Source organism: Sander vitreus, chromosome 2 (assembly GCF_031162955.1).
Source record: "Sander vitreus isolate 19-12246 chromosome 2, sanVit1, whole genome shotgun sequence".
Classification (NCBI taxonomy): domain Eukaryota; kingdom Metazoa; phylum Chordata; class Actinopteri; order Perciformes; family Percidae; genus Sander; species Sander vitreus.
Genome location: NC_135856.1, coordinates 11,660,108 through 11,677,572, shown reverse-complemented (window position 1 = coordinate 11,677,572; position 17,465 = coordinate 11,660,108). Strand labels below are relative to the sequence as shown.

At 41.0% G+C, this 17,465-nt stretch overlaps 3 protein-coding genes across 4 annotated transcripts; 1 reads left to right on the top strand and 2 right to left on the bottom strand.

The window, feature by feature from the left end:
* Positions 1–837: 837 nt before the first annotated feature.
* On the bottom strand, positions 838–4,632 carry LOC144535416 (uncharacterized). 2 transcript variants are annotated; one of them, XM_078277868.1, is made up of 3 exons: positions 3,967–4,632; positions 3,043–3,372; positions 838–2,024 (listed from the first exon to the last, which is right to left on the bottom strand). In XM_078277868.1, exons 1-3 carry the CDS (start codon positions 4,502–4,504, stop codon positions 1,501–1,503), a joined length of 1,392 nt encoding a protein of 463 aa, XP_078133994.1. In that variant the 5' UTR covers positions 4,505–4,632; the 3' UTR covers positions 838–1,500. The 2 variants fall into 2 exon arrangements, with proteins under 2 accessions (XP_078133994.1, XP_078134003.1); XM_078277877.1 differs by having other exon boundaries at positions 838–2,021.
* A 2,449-nt stretch (positions 4,633–7,081) lies between these two features.
* Positions 7,082–9,573, top strand: avpi1 (arginine vasopressin induced 1). Its single transcript, XM_078268516.1, has 2 exons — positions 7,082–7,508; positions 8,647–9,573. Exons 1-2 carry the CDS (start codon positions 7,138–7,140, stop codon positions 8,846–8,848), a joined length of 573 nt encoding a protein of 190 aa, XP_078124642.1. The 5' UTR covers positions 7,082–7,137; the 3' UTR covers positions 8,849–9,573.
* A 519-nt stretch (positions 9,574–10,092) lies between these two features.
* Positions 10,093–15,905, bottom strand: pi4k2a (phosphatidylinositol 4-kinase type 2 alpha). The gene is made up of 9 exons (XM_078277855.1): positions 15,414–15,905; positions 13,359–13,559; positions 13,136–13,267; positions 12,559–12,712; positions 12,311–12,372; positions 12,105–12,204; positions 11,677–11,810; positions 11,428–11,487; positions 10,093–11,251 (listed from the first exon to the last, which is right to left on the bottom strand). Exons 1-9 carry the CDS (start codon positions 15,750–15,752, stop codon positions 11,090–11,092), a joined length of 1,344 nt encoding a protein of 447 aa, XP_078133981.1. The 5' UTR covers positions 15,753–15,905; the 3' UTR covers positions 10,093–11,089.
* Positions 15,906–17,465: the final 1,560 nt, after the last annotated feature.

The window sequence follows — 17,465 nt, the reverse complement described above, 5'->3', positions numbered from 1 at the left end:
TACCTCATTTGTAAGTCCGTCAAGATGTAATGGGTCTGACACATTAATGCAAACATTTAGTGTGTGTGTACCTGGGAGAGAGGATTTTAGTGAGGCAGGGAGGAGTATAATTAGTTACCTGCCAAACAATAATAGTAAATCTACATTCTGCCAGTGTCTGAATGTATTTAACGTATCAATTTGCCCGCCAGTCTTTACAGTATATTATCTCAGTGGTTACTGCATGGATAGTAAAATGTTGATTATGCATATTTTCAGAACCGCGATTTGTGACTGACAGCAATGTCCTGTGAACTACAAATGCACCAGAGCTTAGGCAAGCTGGATTTCCTGTGACAGAGCTGTAATTCAACATCAGCATATTTCTGGTTTGGTTGTTGACAGTGTTGCACAATTTGGTAATTGTTACTTATGTGATACGTGCAAAAGACATACACCATCTAAACACTTAGATTACTAATAATCTAACATTTCCTAACCTTATATTTATTTGACTAAAAGATTGTGATTACAGTTCATTGGTTTACAAAGGGATATATCTAAACCTTTGTCTCCCTCTACTGGCAATCTGAATGTCCACAGATTGTCTTTCCTCCACTACTCTCAAACCTGGCTGCTGTCTGACTCTGAACACTCCAACATTGAACAACTAAGTTTGTGAAGTGAACTGGGACCCTGCAGAGGCTGTTCACGTCAATCTGGACCTGGATGCATCCATCAGTGGCTTGAGTGAATGTCCTTTGATACCTTCCACATATGACCAAATCAAACATTAAAAATAGACCTCAAGCCTATTAGGCTTCCATAGCATGCATGTTGATAAAACAATTTGTCCACTTCAGCAAACCCACACTTTTAATTAAAATGTTCCACAGTGTAGTCAAAATAAAATGCATATTTGGATACATCAGGCGCACACACACACACATAATTACAAAAACATTGTCATGAAGAACAGCTTTTCTTCAATAATCAAAAACGGCACTTAGAATTACACTAAAAGATTCCACACATTTCATATGTGCTACCGAGCCATTGTATACAGTAGTGGTCGATCACACAGCTACAGTATCTATATTTTGTTATTCTACTTGGTCCGTTTCTACTAATGAGGACAATGATTTATAGAACATCACTCAGACAAAGCTAACTGCATTTGTTTCAGTAGCAGAAACATTTATGGTTTGACCTTAATGATGCACGTTACCGTTCCTATAACTTGTTGAGATGCTACTTTCTGGTTGAGCGCAATAACTGTGATCTCAAAGAGAAGACCCGTTAGGTGAAACGGTATAGACGGGAGAGTCCCTGTTATAAAATGGTCACCTATTACATAACATTATCATTTAATGTTAGACCAATATAGGTGGGCCATTCATATTTTAAAATCTGATATTAGCCAGTAAGTAAGTACTTACATTTTACATAAAAATTATGCATTCAGACAAATTACATAATATCAGCTGTTTTTATCCTACATTTAAAAAAAAAAAAGTGTAACTACTGTTTGCTGTGTGAACGCTGGTGGAATTTAAGCCCCCCACAGTTCCTAAATGACTTCCCGCACTGTGCGCAGATGTAAGGCTTCTCTCCGGTGTGGATGCGGAAGTGTCTGGTTAGTGCTCCAGAGTGACGGAAACACTTGGAGCACACCGAGCAGGTGTACGGCCTTTCTCCCGTGTGGATGCGAAGGTGAGTCTTGAGGTTCTCCATGCGGTTGAACTCTCGATTGCACTCTGTGCAGCGGAAGGGGCTGCAGCCTGGTGGGTAAAGCTGCACTCTGCTCCTCTTGCTTCCATCTAAGGGCTGCTGAAGACACTGCTGGAGCTTCTGCTGGCACTGGCCGAAGTGCCGCCGCAGCAAGCTGGGCAGGGGGAACGTCTGGCCGCAGGACTTGCAGGTGTAGAGGTTGGTGTGGGTGTGGCCGAGGTTGCGGCTGGTCCGCACATGGACTCCATAGACCTGTGGAGAGGCTTCTGGAATGGGAGCTGGTTCTGCCAGCTGGAAGATGTTTGGGAACTCTGCTAAAAGGGATAGAATATCTGTGGAGGTTAGTGGTCATGTGGGGGTAAAACTGAAGGAAATTAGATTTCTCCCCCCCCTTTTAAGGTGCTGTAGGTAGGATTGTGAAGATCCAGGACTTAGCCAAAACATTTGTACATCGACAACTTCTCAGTCCCTCCCCTTTCTGCTAAAGCCCAAAACGGTCTCCTAAGCCCCTCCCCCCACATGAGCAGTGATTGACACAGTTAGCGACACCCCCCCCCCCCGGCCCTGATTGGTGCATCTGAACAGGGAGCGGTGGATTTTAGCAAATCGCACTACAGGCTGTAGGTGGTGCCAGGAGCCAGATTTTTTTTTTTTTTTTTTTAATTACCTGATTCATGTAGATGATTCAAACATAGGGTCAGTTTCAGAAAATATGACAGAAAGTTAGTTTTTTAAGTCTTACCTACTGCACCTTTAAATGTAATTTACATTTAAAAACTTGATTTAGTTTTATCAAACTTTAGTAAGAAAAACATGGCAGAAGAGTCAAACTGCCATTAAATCAAATTAGCCATAAGAATAAATATATTTACATGCTGTAAATTTGTTTTGAGCCAAACTGGCGATCATATTAATTTATAAGCTTTTACATTTTCCAGATGATTTGACGGCATTCCAAATTTTATGAGAGTACACTGATGTTTAGCAGCCATATTGTAAGTCCAGATTCCAAAATTTGGCAACTGAACGCATGAAGATGACAGTTTGACGTCACATGGATATCATGTAAACTGGCTGATTACATATTGTTTGTAGAACTGATAGAATACTACAAAACCAATCAATACAAAGGCCTTGTTCTGAATGGACATTTGATCAAATTCCACATTAGCACAGATTAGTTTTATTTTAGGTGCCCTGAGATCTAAGTGCCCTTTCAAAAAAGGTAAACACTGAGCACTTAGGATGTAAAGATACTAAATATTAACATAACGCAGTATAATACCAAACTGAACAGCTAACCCCATGTAACCTATGCTATATGTTTCTTACCCTGAGCCAGCCTGCTGCAGGACAGAGGAGCATTTGAGTCTTGGCTCTGAATATCCAGCACTTCTGGTTTCCACTCATCCAGCATTTTGGACTGGACTGCTGACATACACTCCGGGCTAAAATCCTCCATTTTGATAGAGTCTAAACAGCATGCTGAATCAACTCCCTCCTCTTCTGGTTTCTCCTGCTTTACCATAATGTGCTCAAAAGTAGACTTGTCATCCCCGCTGGGAAGTGGTGGCGAGTCGCGGTCTTGAGCTGCCCGGTCTAGACACGGTGGGTTAATGCTTTCTACCCTCACACATACACGGGAGATCACTTCGCCGGCTTCTGTAAACAAAAGATCAGTGTACATGCAGTGAGCAACATTAGACATTTTAGTTCACTTTTAGTTTATTTAATAGGGGTCATGCACAACAAAAATGTTGAGCCAGATTTGCATCCTGTGGTCTGTACACAGAACATATTCAAAAACAATACCGTGAGTTTGCTTATTATAATAATGCTCATTGTCCAAAAGCAGTTTCCATAATTTTAGCAAGGCTGACACCCTGGTCTCCCATTTTACATGTTTTTGTATCATATACTATCACATTCTAAGCTATGTAGATTCTTTAAATTGTCTAAAGTATTTATTTGTATTTTCTGTGAATGCCATCAAGTTTTGGCCATTCCACTCCCTCTTAGAAAAACTGAAAGTCCCCTAAAACCAGTTGCATTTAAGATGGTGTACATGGATAAAGTTTCTTTAATTTAACCCTACTGTAATTAATCAATGGAAAACCCAAAATATTGCAGTTTTAACCCTAAAAGGAAGACAGTCAATGAAGTGACTACACACAGTCTACTATAATAACCACACATATTGACCTATGATACCTATATATTAGATAGGAAAGTGATCCAACAGGAAATTGCTACTACCTTTGGTCAAAGCATCACAAGCAACAGCACACCCATCATCTTCTTTCTCTGAAGCAGCATCACTGAGATTCTGGAATGATCTCTGCTCCTCATGCTGGGGGTCAGGAGGCTGGTGTGCACGGCTGTGACCTGCAGGAGAGTCACCTCTGACCCCCGTGCAACTGTGCACGTTGCCTACTTTGGGATTTGGGCTTTTTTGATTGCATTTTGGGTGAGGCTGTTGATCTGTAGGTTTGTTGACATTCTGGAGTTGCTTTGTAGGGGGAGAGCTACCACCGCTTTCCTCCATGCGCGCAGAGTCCAGCATAGCTCCGGCTCTCTGCAGTCTTTGTTTGAGGGACTCGTTCTCTCGTCGCAGCTCTTCGTAGACGTCTCCTGTTGCCCGACCTACAAGCTCTGTCACCTCGCGAACTGCGATCTCCACAGCCACTTCAAACGCTCCATGTATCGCTGCAATAAGCTCCTCTTTCAGAAACAGATCAGCCTCAGCTCCGGCCGCTTTGGGGCGCGTTTGTGTACCAGTCAGCTGCGGCTTCATGGTACATTCAAATGCACTATAACGCGGTGAAATGATTCGGTAATATCAATAACTACCTACGGATAGCAGGATTTCTTAGCTATGGATGCCTTGTTTGTAAGTAAAGAGAGAGGTCTCACTTCCGGCAATAGATTGACACCTACTGTGGAGAGGCTGCAACTGCACCAATTAATTTAAAAGAATAGAAACTGACCAAGTTAAATTGAAAAAACAAGTTACATTTATTATTGTGTTGACAAAGTGTCCGAAAGGTTCAAATGGCAATTTTAACAGCAGGCAGGCATACATGATTTAACAAGTGTATAACGATGTTTCAGGGGCTTGTTTCGCAGCCACGGGTTTTATAATGGTCCAAGTGGGCAAGTATCCAACCAGAAGGTCCGAGGACGGCCACAGCCAGCACAGTCAACACGAACATAGATTCCTGCAGGACAGAGCCATTAGCCTGACAAGCCAGACCCACATCAAGATGTTGCAAATTACATGTGTTGCCGATAGGGTGCGTCTAGATTTCTAGGCTACAGAGCCATGTCACTTTAAAAATGATTCAGAAATAAGTGGTCAGGAACAAAAGAGCTTTAAATTCAAGAAATGTCCCAGCTAGCTACTGGAAAACATAACAGGGCTAATTTGTAAACTTACCGCCGGCCCAATGTTATCTTTAGGTGGTTTGCCACAGATATAACGTGCTTGTTGAATCACCACACCTGCTCTGGGAGCAAGAGCCCATCGGGCTCTCGGCAGTCCAGCAAAAATCCCACTCATGTTCGGTTTTAAAGAACAAAGGCCCCTGTCTGCTTCCGAGAAAAGATAAATGACCGTTGATGACTTTGGGGCGGATCCACGCGCGTTTAAAAGGAGCTGTCCTACAACACACCTGTTAATTGATCTGATTTTAATTAAGTTGCCTTCAGGCGCAATAGGAAACAACAACAAAAAAGCTTTGATGAGTTCAGTGTCCACGTCTGAACTTCCAATCGTTAGAAAGAAAAATGCAGTCATACCTAATTGAATATATTAATCATTCATTTACATCAACAACCCAGAGAAGATAGGGTTGTTGTGGTGTATATCTTTATTGTGGATGTTAAGTTGTGCCCACACTGCAAACGTATTTGCCTTTGGGATAGTAAAGTGCCAGGTAGCCTACACACAGTACAAAATATGGGCATTACTGCAGCAAAAGAAACACAATAAGACTTAACTTGATTACCAATGCTGGAAATAAGTATATACTCAAGTAATGTAGGCTACCTTAGTGCAGTTCTGATGTACTTTACTTGATCATTTTGATTTAGTGCCACTTAATACTTCTACTCCACTTTCAAATTTCACTTTCAGCTCAATTCATTTGACATAGAGTTAGTAAATATTTTGGAGATACATTCTGTTTACTTTGACTTTTACACCTGTGTGTGGGTGGTGATGGCGCAGTGGATATGACACATCCCTTTGGTGTGGGAGACCTGGTGACCCCCAGTTGCTCCAGAGGTGTGCGACCTCTGACATATATAGCAATTATAAGTCGCTTTGGATAAGATGACGTGTAATGTAATGTAATTGAAACCAGATGAGTTGTAGCAGGAGCGTTGGCTCCTCTCTGTCTTGGATTTGCTTTTGCTGGTTCCTGTTTGTTTTTCTTTTCTCTTTCTTTTCAAACAGGCTCTTGCCTTTAGGTGTGCAACTCGGCACTGACGTCATTAATGGATTACTCTTTGATTATTCCCTTTGGCCCCGCTGCTCTGCGAGCCACTGACGCACTGGTTGGAAGTGGGTCGGCTTGGCATTACTGTGTAGTGTTAAGGTTGTAGTTTGGATGCTGGTTGAATGAGCAGACTGTCTGTGCATGGTTACAGTTTGTCTCATTCAAACTACAGACCTGAAGGTAAGCACTTGCATTATAGGCTACTACATTCTACCAGTGTTTAAAATCATTTTGAGTTTTTTTCTTTAGTGTAAATTATTTGTAGCCTGATGTGAACATATTTTCTTGCTATAGTAGTCTTTAGTTAATGTATGTTTTGTGAAAGAGGGGCAGATTATATAAAATGAATCTTTTTTCTGCTCCTTTTCATTCAGGACTTGAAATTTGGTGTTTGCATTACATTTTCTGTCTGTTTAATGGATGAAATAAACAAATATAAATAAATAAAAAAGTTAATGGGAAATTACATGAGTAAGAGTTGGTGCTATTGGCTATTTTAATATGACATAACTAAAAATGGGTTTATATATCTATTATGAGATTAGATTACATTTATTTTGGTTTTGGACTGTTTGTCTGAATGTCAACTTGGGAGTTAAAAAATTGTGATGGACATTTTACACTACTTGTACGACATTTTATGGCGATTAATCGAGAAAATAGCTGACAGCTTAATCGAAAGAATAATGAGATAAGACTTCATCAGACAGGGAAGGTAACTATAGTTTTTTTTTTTGGCTGCAGCTATGGACATCTGTCTGCTGGCTGAAGGCTTGAGCTTTGCTTTGTGGCTGTGATCTCATTAGTTTGACCAATTTGGTCTCTCTTCTTTCTCCCCCTTCAGCTTTCCTTCCTGCTTGTCACCTGCCCCCCCACGAAATTGTCCTCCTGTCCTTATATCACCACCTGGAAGCTCCACCTTCGCACTATGGCAGAGGCCCTAGCATCCACCTCCTCTGAGGATGGCCTGCCTCAGCAGTGGAAACTTTCCAATCAACGAAGCAGGAAATCTGGACGCTCCAACATCTTTACAGGGCTCAACCTGCACCGGCTACACAGGCTGTTTAGAACAGCAGGAGACAGAGACGCTGAGCATCGGGCTAAGCTGGTGTGGCGAGGGATTGATGCAGATATAGAGGGGGCACGGGAGGTGAAGGAGGAGGAAGGGGAGGACAGCGAGGAAGAGGCAGGGCTGGCCCAGGCCTTGGTGGGGCTCCGAGTCCACGCGAGAAACAAAGCTGGTATCAGAGCGGAGGGACACAGAGACCACAAGTGGCTCAGAGCATCAGTTTATCTCAGGTAAGTGACGGTGTCAAATGGCAGGAGGCCAGCAAAAAGTAAAGAAAGCATGTAAAAAGTGTTATATAGATGAGGAGTTAAAAAGTTTAAAAAAGAGTGAAGCATTCTTTGTATCGTATTTGCAGAAAAGTACTCCTATCCCTATTTATGAATGATCTGTCATTTTACATAAACAATCAGTTGAACTGTTCAAGGGCTTGTCAAACTTGATTTCAGACTCTGCGTCTTGAAATGCAGTGTGTAAATTGTCATGTGCCTAACAAACTCAGCATGACCTCACAAGACTGTGTCCTCCTCTATCTGCATACCATCTCACACACACACACACACACACACACACACACACACACACACAAACTGTTGCTTTGCTTTCGACATTCCTCACTGAGACAAAATTAGATTTGTTGAAGGAGCAATGAAGCGCCACAGAATGGGGAAAATGGTGGTATGAGTTTATAGGGCGGTGTCCTAATAACAAAATGGTGTTCTGCAACAATTTGTTAACAACTATTGGAAGCCTTCACATATGATGCAAACATTCATGTTTCCCTCAATAAGAAATAACATTTGTCCAGTACAAATACTTGCAAAACTAATAACATTCCCATTCGTCTCAATTTTACTTTGTGGTAAGTGCTAATTAGCAAATGTTAGCATGACTAACTGTGAACATGGTGAACGGTATACCTTCTCAACATCAGCATTTTAACATATGTAAATGTGAGCATGTCATCATGCTGATGATAGCTTAGCTCAAAGCACCACTGTGCCTGAGTACACAGTCACAGCCACTAGCATGGTTGTAGACTTCTTCTCTTCTTAGTCTTCTCGCATAATGCTGCGAGTTAAAGCTGTCTTTGAATATATAGGGTTTTGTCAAACATATTCAAGTGTCTAAAGTGACATTGATATGCATGCTGCATACATCTTTATTTCAGTTGCTGAATGGCTTTTACTCTTTTCCTGAGGAAAAAAAAAATGCAATTCATGTTCAGGTCAAAGGTTTATCGTTTAAACAACCTGAATTCACGCATTAACAAATCAACAGCATTGTATGTAGTCCAATGTGCTCAGTATAATATGTACAGTAGGTATGTAATAGTAACAGCCAAACCAGAGTTACATCTCTGTCTTCCAGGATTGAGGAGCCATTATCCGGCTACCCTGTCGAGGATGAGGAGGCTGACATAGCGCCCAGTTCGGGAGAATTTCTGTCGGCGACTGAGGAAGACACCTCAGAGAACCAAAACCCCTTTAAACCCTCCTCGTGGAGGTTGGGTGTGGTAAGACATGAGGGTGCCAGTCACTCTGAACGCTACCTTCACCGCATCATCCACTAACAACGACTGAACGGACTAAACTTGGAACAACACACAGTGGTGGAAGCTGAAATCATGAAATACAGGATTGATTCAGCATGAAAGGGCATACTGTATTATTACTGTCAGCACCTTCTGCTAATATGTACTCTACATGTTAGACTCCAGCATAAAGCAATACCAGTGAACTTTGGTAAACCTGGGGATTAGTCCAACTATTATATAAAATCCAAATGTGTATCTGTTCCAATGCACGCATGTTTGGCTGGGCAGTTGGTGTTTTAATTGCCAGATAACTCATGATATATTATCACTGTCATCGTGGCAGGATAGTGAACACTGGATCAAGATCACTTTAACAGCATTTGTAGCAGAGAATGTTTTGTGTTTTTGTGACTTAACAAAACAAACAAGCGGTAAACACAAAACATATCAACTTTTAAGTTGATCTGGCGTGGGGAGTTATGTTTCTGACCACTTGGCGAATGTAAGTCCAATATTCACTCTCCTTTCATCTCCATGTTTGGTCTCCATCAACTCCTGAGGGAAATGTCTGTCTCTTCAGCTGCTAAATGCTCCACTATGTTCACCAGCTAGTCGCTAACTGTGTCGGTCTGTATGGAATGCCGTTTTATTCAATATTAAATAAATAAATACATAAATACATGAATAAATAAATAAATATGCCTTTGAAATACATATAAAAATGAATCAATTAGTTAAATAAATATATTAAAAGGTTTTACTTTTAATTATTTCATGGTACTTTTATTTCATAAGTCCACGTTTATTTATTTCAAGACTTTTATTTCCTAATGCCACATTTATTGATTTCCCTGTCTATTTATTTCCAGTTCTTATATGCAAATCAGCACACAGTCACCTACTCTGGGGTAACTAGACCACCCCAGAATAGGTGACTGTGGGCCCCCTGATTTGCATATAAGAACTGGAAATAAATAGAGAGGGAAATCAATAAATGTGGCATTAGGAAATAAAAGTCCATGGAAATAAATAAAGGTGGATTTATGAAATAAAACTACCATGAAATAATTAAAAATAAAACCTTTTAATATATTGATTCATTTTACATGAATTAATAATTTATTCATTTATTTAATATTGAATAAAACAGCATTCCATACGTCTGCTGGTTGGTGCTAAGCAGGTAGTGTACAGTGGTGTACATTACACTGGCTGAATATGTAAATGTTTCATATGCGTGTTGTCTGACTGTAAACTTTTCTCATTCACAAACACACACATTTGTATTAATGGAGTACGTTTTAATTATAATCTATCATTAAATATTACATACAAATTATACAGTGCATTGTCACAATACAATTCATCTCAGTTCAGTAGGACGTTACTTCGTTGTTTACTTACACTTTATCTTCTTCACCAATCATTTAACTTATCAGTGGAAGAAGAAAAGACTAGGGGAGCCAGACATACTTATCTCAGCTCAACAAACAGTGTGTGTTTTTCACCAAAAGTGCCTCTGCTTATTAACATCACCCCAGATGACTTTCAGATCCTAATCTAAACAGTAAGGAGGCGCAATGAGTAACTGTGAATCCAGTTCACATGGCTTGTGTTCTCGGTGTAAACACCAATGAGAGCCCAGTTCCTAAATCTTCGAGACTTAACCACAATGAACAGTTCTCTTATTTGTTTAAAAAATAAAATGCTGCTCTTCACAAGTGGCATCACTGCTTTAACCAGGCCAGGACTTTTTTTACTGCATGGGAGGGAATATGCAGGTGAATATTAAAAAAGGCAGAGAGGTATGAAGAAGAAAAAAACATGGAATGCAACACCTCCCATCCAAAAACAAAGCATGAGAGGCTTTTGACCGGTGTGCATGTGTGTGGGCAAACATTACATGCACCCAGAAGTCCAAAAGAAAAGTCTGACACCGCACTGAAAATCTCTCTCCCTCTCGCAGGAAGGTACAGAATTTTTGTCATTTAGGCGTTCGTTCTTCAATGACATCTATGCAAGGCACAGAGGCAAACAGGAAAGATATGTTGTGAAATGATCTCTCTTTTGGCCTCATCTCTCCACCCACTTACTAACTCTCTGTAACCAAAACATCAATAAGGAGAGGAGGAGAGGATGATAATTATTTCCATTTTCAGGACAAAAACCTGTGCTCTCAGATTCTGCCCCATCTTCCATCTGCACATCTACAATCCTTGCTCCTTTCCTGGCTCCGACTTCCTGCTGTCCCTCCTCTTCATCCTCACGGCATCGCTCCTACCACCAGGTGAAGAAGGGTCTTCTGCTCTGGAAACTCTGTGTGTAGGACTCACTGTTGGCTCTCTGAGGTGCTCTGGCTGTCTCGACAATTACTGGGGGCATCTGGACCAACTGGAGGGGTGTTTTACCGTCCTTCAGGGCTTGGCACAAGTTCAGGATCTTGGGATAAAAAATAAAAAAAAAAATAAAAAAAAGAGAAAGAAAAAGTATGTTTAAAACAAAAAACACTTAGGTGAATTTATGCTTTAAATTAAAAAGATTCATGCTAGTAGGAACAGTTAGTTGCATGTCACACTGCTGAAAAATATGTTTTGAGAAGAGAGGGGAAAACTCACCTGCCCCCTCATTACAGCTACTTGTTTGTGAAACTGTCCTCTGTCGAAACCAGGGTCTTTCTGTGAGACACAGTAGACAATATATTATCCATAATGTTTACAGCCAAAGAACCGAGTCATCCTCTTCTCCATCTTCCATTTTACCCGTTTCAATTTCCGCATCCGTTTTCACATTCCATTCGCTTACATAAATACCACTTCATTCTGAATAAAAATGTAGCTGAATCTGAGTCCCCCCCCCCCCAATACCTTAAATAATTCATACAAATCCTCTTCCAGGTCTTTGATAAAATTTGGGTCGGAGAGTTTGGGCAGGACCAGCTCTCTGATTTCCTGGGAGAAAGGAACTTTGGCCTGGGAAAGCCACGCCCAGTAGAATGGGTCTGTTGATTGGAAAATGAAACTGAGTCTTAATGATTATGTACACTGCTTGTAAAGAGCTGGAGAGTTAATGATACAGTGACGAAATAGCTTTAAAGAGACTTTGGATGCAATCGAGATGCGACCAAAACGAGAGCAATAAAATAGATAAATATAGGTAATAAAGAAATATATGAGATACTTTCACTGGCAGACTGTTGAAAAGAGAGTTGCTTTTTTTTTTTTAAAGCATGAACTGCGTCCTGCCGAGGGGTGAGCAGTGATTGATTAAAGACAATGTCAATGTAGGTGCTTACAGGCTCTCCAGGAGTCCGGGTGTTTGAGGGGGAAGGCGAGGCCGTTGTCTATAGCTGCCAGCTTGATGATGGGATCCTTTACTACCACCCAGTCTGTGTCCTACAGAGATAAATATATAGGTATAAAATAAACACATATTCAGCCATTGGGGTCAGCATTTCAGAAAATGGCCGTTAAGACTCTAACTTTGTCTGCGTTTCCTCACCCTATTCCCAACAGTGTCCATGGGACAGTCATACTTCAGCAACCAGTTGTCATTTCCCCTGTCTAGAATACCAAAAAAATAAAGAAGACTCAAATTCAAGCAAATAACCAGAGAAAAGCTGCCATGGAGGAATTCAAGACTGTTGTTGACTGTATGACAAGATCTTAATAACAATATCTATTCTATAAAACATATTTCATTATAATGATGAGCCAGCCCTGACAGTGCTGAGCAGAGTGACTACATGCCTGTGTTCCTGATGATGTAATCGAGGACTACGAGCCGCTCAAACTGCAGCTGGAGCTGACGGTTGGTGTTTTCAGGCAGAGGCTCCGCTTCAAACCTCCGCAGCCAGAAATCTGCATCCTTGTATCCATCAACGAAGAGCTGAAAGGAGCCAACCTGGTGAAATAGCAACATATTTCAGCAGCGCACATGAATTCTGTAGATGTTTGGGTCATTTTGTTTGACATTGTAATGCCATTGTACTTAAAGGCATACTATGCAACGTTTAGACAACTTGTAGGTCCCCCTACAGGTTGACTCATTGGAACTACAGCTTGCGAGCTGCAGTTCCAATGAGACAACCTGTAGGGGGACCGAAGCTGGAAAAGTTGCATAGTATGCCTTTAATGTACTGAACTGAGTTTAAGGAAAAATCCCCCCTTAAACTCCACACAACATGACTTGGTCTTTTTGTTGCTTGGCGAATGGCAATATACTTTTTTTTTATTGAAATCCCCGGATCACTGGATGAATTTGATCAAAAATACACACAAATCAATCACTGAAAGCAATCACCTGTGTAATACAACAATTCATCACCTTGGGTGGCAGTCCAATCCTGTGGAAGCGCTGGCCCACTTTAGGTACCTTCTCTAGGGCTAGCCTCTTTCCTCGAGACTTCACCCTGTCTATGGCACTGTAGTTGAATGTTTCACTAGCCAGGTACACCACCTGGAGTGCAAAAGATTGATTGAGAGAGGCAGTATTTGCCAAATGGTTTGTGGCTTATGTAATGGGGAGGCAGCACTGTGTGTGATCATACCTTGGTCCTGGGAACGATGTTGAGCTCCAGTTTCTGGTCGACCAGGCTGGCCCCGGCCTCTGAGAGGTAACCCTGGTTCAGGACCAAACAGTCGCGGCCAAAACAGCAGGGACAACACAGCTTCTGGAGCCACTTAGTCCACTTGGGGTTCAGCTGGCCATAGGGCTCTTCATTCTTAGGTTTGAACACGCCGATGATTTTCTGCAGAGGGAAGCAGAGTAGGGAAAATGAGAAGGAAAATCATGAAAACAGGCAGCATCCAAAGGGAGTTAAGAAAGGAAAGTTTAGGAATAGAGAAGAAAGGAAGGTTAGGTTGTAAACTTTGTAAACTTGAAGCACGCAGAGAGACCATGGAGAGGTGGATTGTGCTGCAGGAATGGTTTAAAATTACACTTTTGATACAGTATACAATGTGTTACTATTAAAATCCACTGTTGCTGAAATGAACTGAAGCTTTCCACAGCCACGTGCTCTGTAAAAAGTGAACTTCGAACTTTCTTTGAAGCCTATAGGGGAGGGTCTAAAATCATCTGGCCAAAGGACTACAGTTGAAAACTAGCCAGCTGGCTAACACTAGCGCATTTACAGAAATGTGTGTTGTCCTTTATAAATAAAAAAAATTAAAAAATAAATTAAAAAAGGAGTGTTTGATAAGCAAAAGTTAGATTGTGGGTGTCACTATAAAAGTTGTATTTAAAAATTCCATATTGTGTAACGCTTGTATGACACACACATACACACTTAACTTGGTCATCGAAGAGAATATAGCCTCATAGAGAGCTAGCACATGACTATTTAGCACAATGGTGATTAACTATAGAAACTGAGGAGGGGGGGGACAAGGGAACCAGGTCACTGGATGAAAAGCTCACGCAGCCTAGAATACTTTTTTTTCTCGGTTTTATAAGCCTTAAGTGAGTGGAGAAAGTGGCACATAGTGGCGATCAAAGTTTACCGTCATTAATCTGGCAGGATAGGATCAAAGTTAACCGTCATTAATCTGGCATGATAAAAGTCAGGAGACATTGATTCCCTGTCTTGAATGTGTAGCAATTTGTAAAACACTTAGTCAAATAGAAAAAGGAAATAGAGTGATAAGTGCTGCAACAAATCAGGCATTTGTGCTCGCTCAGCATCTTCTGTTTGATTAGACACTAAAGACTTCTTTGCCCAATTTTTGCAATACAGGGAAAAGCAAGACTTGGGATGATCTTTTCTTAAATTATTTTTTTTTCCAAACTTTGTTGATTGTATTTCATTACTTTTGTCAGTGTAAAATAAAGTTATATTCCATGAGGTCCTTATAAATCCCTCATGAGCAAATAACAAGCCAATAGTATTTCAGTCCATTATACTGTTATATGACACCACATTTAAGTTCTTTTCAAAGCAGTTTTAATTGTATTTTGCTTTATTTATGCTTAGAAATAAACACATTGGTATCATTTGTGAAAAATCCTCTGTCTTGCTTTTGGTGACAAATCGAAGAAGAAATGCACTAAGAATGTCCATGCATTGATTCCCTGTTTTGTCTTGAATGTGTAGCAATTTGTAAAACACTTAGTCAAATAAAAAAAGGAAATAGAGTGATAATAAGTGCTGCAACAAATCAGGCATTTGTGCTCATTTAGCATCTTCTGTTTGATTAGACACTTAAGACTTCTTTGCCCAATTTTTGCAATACAGGGAAAAACAAGACTTGGGATGGTATTTTCTTAAATTATTTTTTTTTTTAAACTTTGTTGATTGTATTTTATTACTTTGAGTATTTACACTGCCAGTGTAAAATAAAGTTATATTCTATTGTTATTAGTGTAAAGTGTAGGTTCATGTTGTGTTGGCATGCATTACAGCCTATTTGCCAAGTCATCACGGGCTAGTTGGAAGAGGGCCTTTCGTAGAACCGACCAACACTTTTATCAAAACATCTTGCAGCCATTGCAACGTATACACACACAACACGTCAGATACCAAAGATCATTCATAAGACAGCTAAAGGCAACGTTAGCATGACAACAACTGTTGGTAATATAAGTTAGACGCGTTTCTTCTTACCCCCTGTGAGTCTTTGACAAAATAGCTTCCACTGGATCCTTGGTAGATCCTCTCCGGGTAGATCCCCTCCTCTATGGCTCGCTCGGCCTTTCGGATGATCTCTCTGAACTCGGGATCCTCCGGGAACTCGTTCCTGTGCGGCTCCCGCGGCGAGCTCCCACGGTCCCGGTCCAGGAGCGGCTGTCTCTCCCGGCTGCGCCCCGGACTCCCTGCCGGGATGCGCACCACCGAGCCCGGTGTGCTTCCAAACGCGCCCCGGGGGCTGGTGGGCTCTGTGGGATAGTAGCTGAAATCACCGGAGTCCCGAAGGGGAGAGACGAGCGGACTCGTCTCATCCATGATTTTGGAGGTGGACGAGGAGTTATTTTAACTCCTGTAGAAAGACAAGAAAAAGAAAAGAGAACGAAATAGAAGAAGGAAAGTAAGTGGGACGGTTGTTTTGTTGGCTAGTACTGACGCTGGCTAACAAGGAACAGAAAAAGAAAAGTCAGGTGACTGTCAGCTTCCGGGAAGAGGCGGGACTTGTAGAGTGTTTTGATTTTTAACCAATCAGCGTTCAATCTAATCTTTAGCGTTGATTGGACACGACCATTTCGCCCAAGGAAGACACGTGAGAGCATGGTAACCCAATCAACTAACTCCATAAAAATAAAAAAGGCTTTGGTGAAAATGTGCTATCATGGGACTGAGGAATAATCATTTCACTTGCAGTTGTCAGACTGGAAAATCTCGAGAGATTCTGCTGGCCTAATGGAATATACACAGCATTCAACTCCAAAGTTTGTTACGCCCTATATTGAACATTTCTCAAATTCATTTGACAAAATGTAATCAATAAATGTTAATATTAACGGATAATAAAGTGATTAATTATGTTTACCCATCAAGATTCCATGGACCAATAAGCTGGAAATAGTGTAGCCTACCTGACTTTTTTTAGTTGTTTTTTTTTTTAAACCAACATATTAAAATAACTATTCTTTTAACTTTATCTTTGACCCTGGTCATTCCTCAATTAATTCTTTTAATTTGCATTGACGGATGTTCAAAACCACAATGTCTACTTTCAAAATCTAATGAGTAATACAGAGTGTCTGTAGCTGGGGAAGTCCAAGTCACAAATCCATGAGGTCCTTATAAATCCCTCATGAGCAAACTTAAAGTTGAACAAATAAAAAGCTAATAGTCTTTCAGTCCATTATACGACACCACATTTAAGTTCTTTTCAAGCAGTTTTAATTGTATTTTGCTATATTTATGCCTACAAATAAACATATAGGTATTATTTGTAAAAATCCTCCTTTTTGTCTTATCCAGGGCCAAGGTTAAAGTCTACACTTAAGCCTCTTTCCGACCAAATAGTTTCAGGAACGTAGTTAAAGGAACAGTCCACTTCTAAACAGTTCTACTAACTACTCTCCCCCAAAACCGTTTTTTCCAATTGCATTCGCACTGGCCAAGTGGCCATAGGGACTGGTAGGAGGGGTAAGGGAGTGATGTAAGCACTGCAACGGTCTTTATAGTGTTAATATCAGAAAACAAATATACCAAAAAAAGTATGAACTAAATACTAAATCTAATGTATATAGCATATTTGTCATAATTTAGAAAGAAATCTCTCTCTCTCTCCCCCGCCTCTGCCTGCTGCGCTGTGGACGTGTGTGTGTGTGTGTGTGTGTGTGTGTGTGTGTGTGTGTGTGTGTGTGTGTGTGTGTGTGTGCGTGCGTGCATGCGTGCGTGCGTGTGTGTGTGACGGCCAGCAAGTTGCAGGACATGCCTGTGGAGTTTAATTCCGAAAATAGGCTACAGTTAACCACAGGTTCCTGTTAATCTTATGATGGACATGTGTTGTGATATTTAAACAAACGAACCATCAACGGTGAAATAAAAGCCTCTTATTTACGAGACCGGTCTGAGAGACCTCCAGCTCACAGCGGGGTCTCTGAGCATGACTGGCCGAGTGACAAGCTGGAGGCCTGGGCAGGTGACGGCTGACTGTCGCCTCACTTCATGGATCTTCTCAACTCCGAAAACTTTGAAGCAAATTGTCAA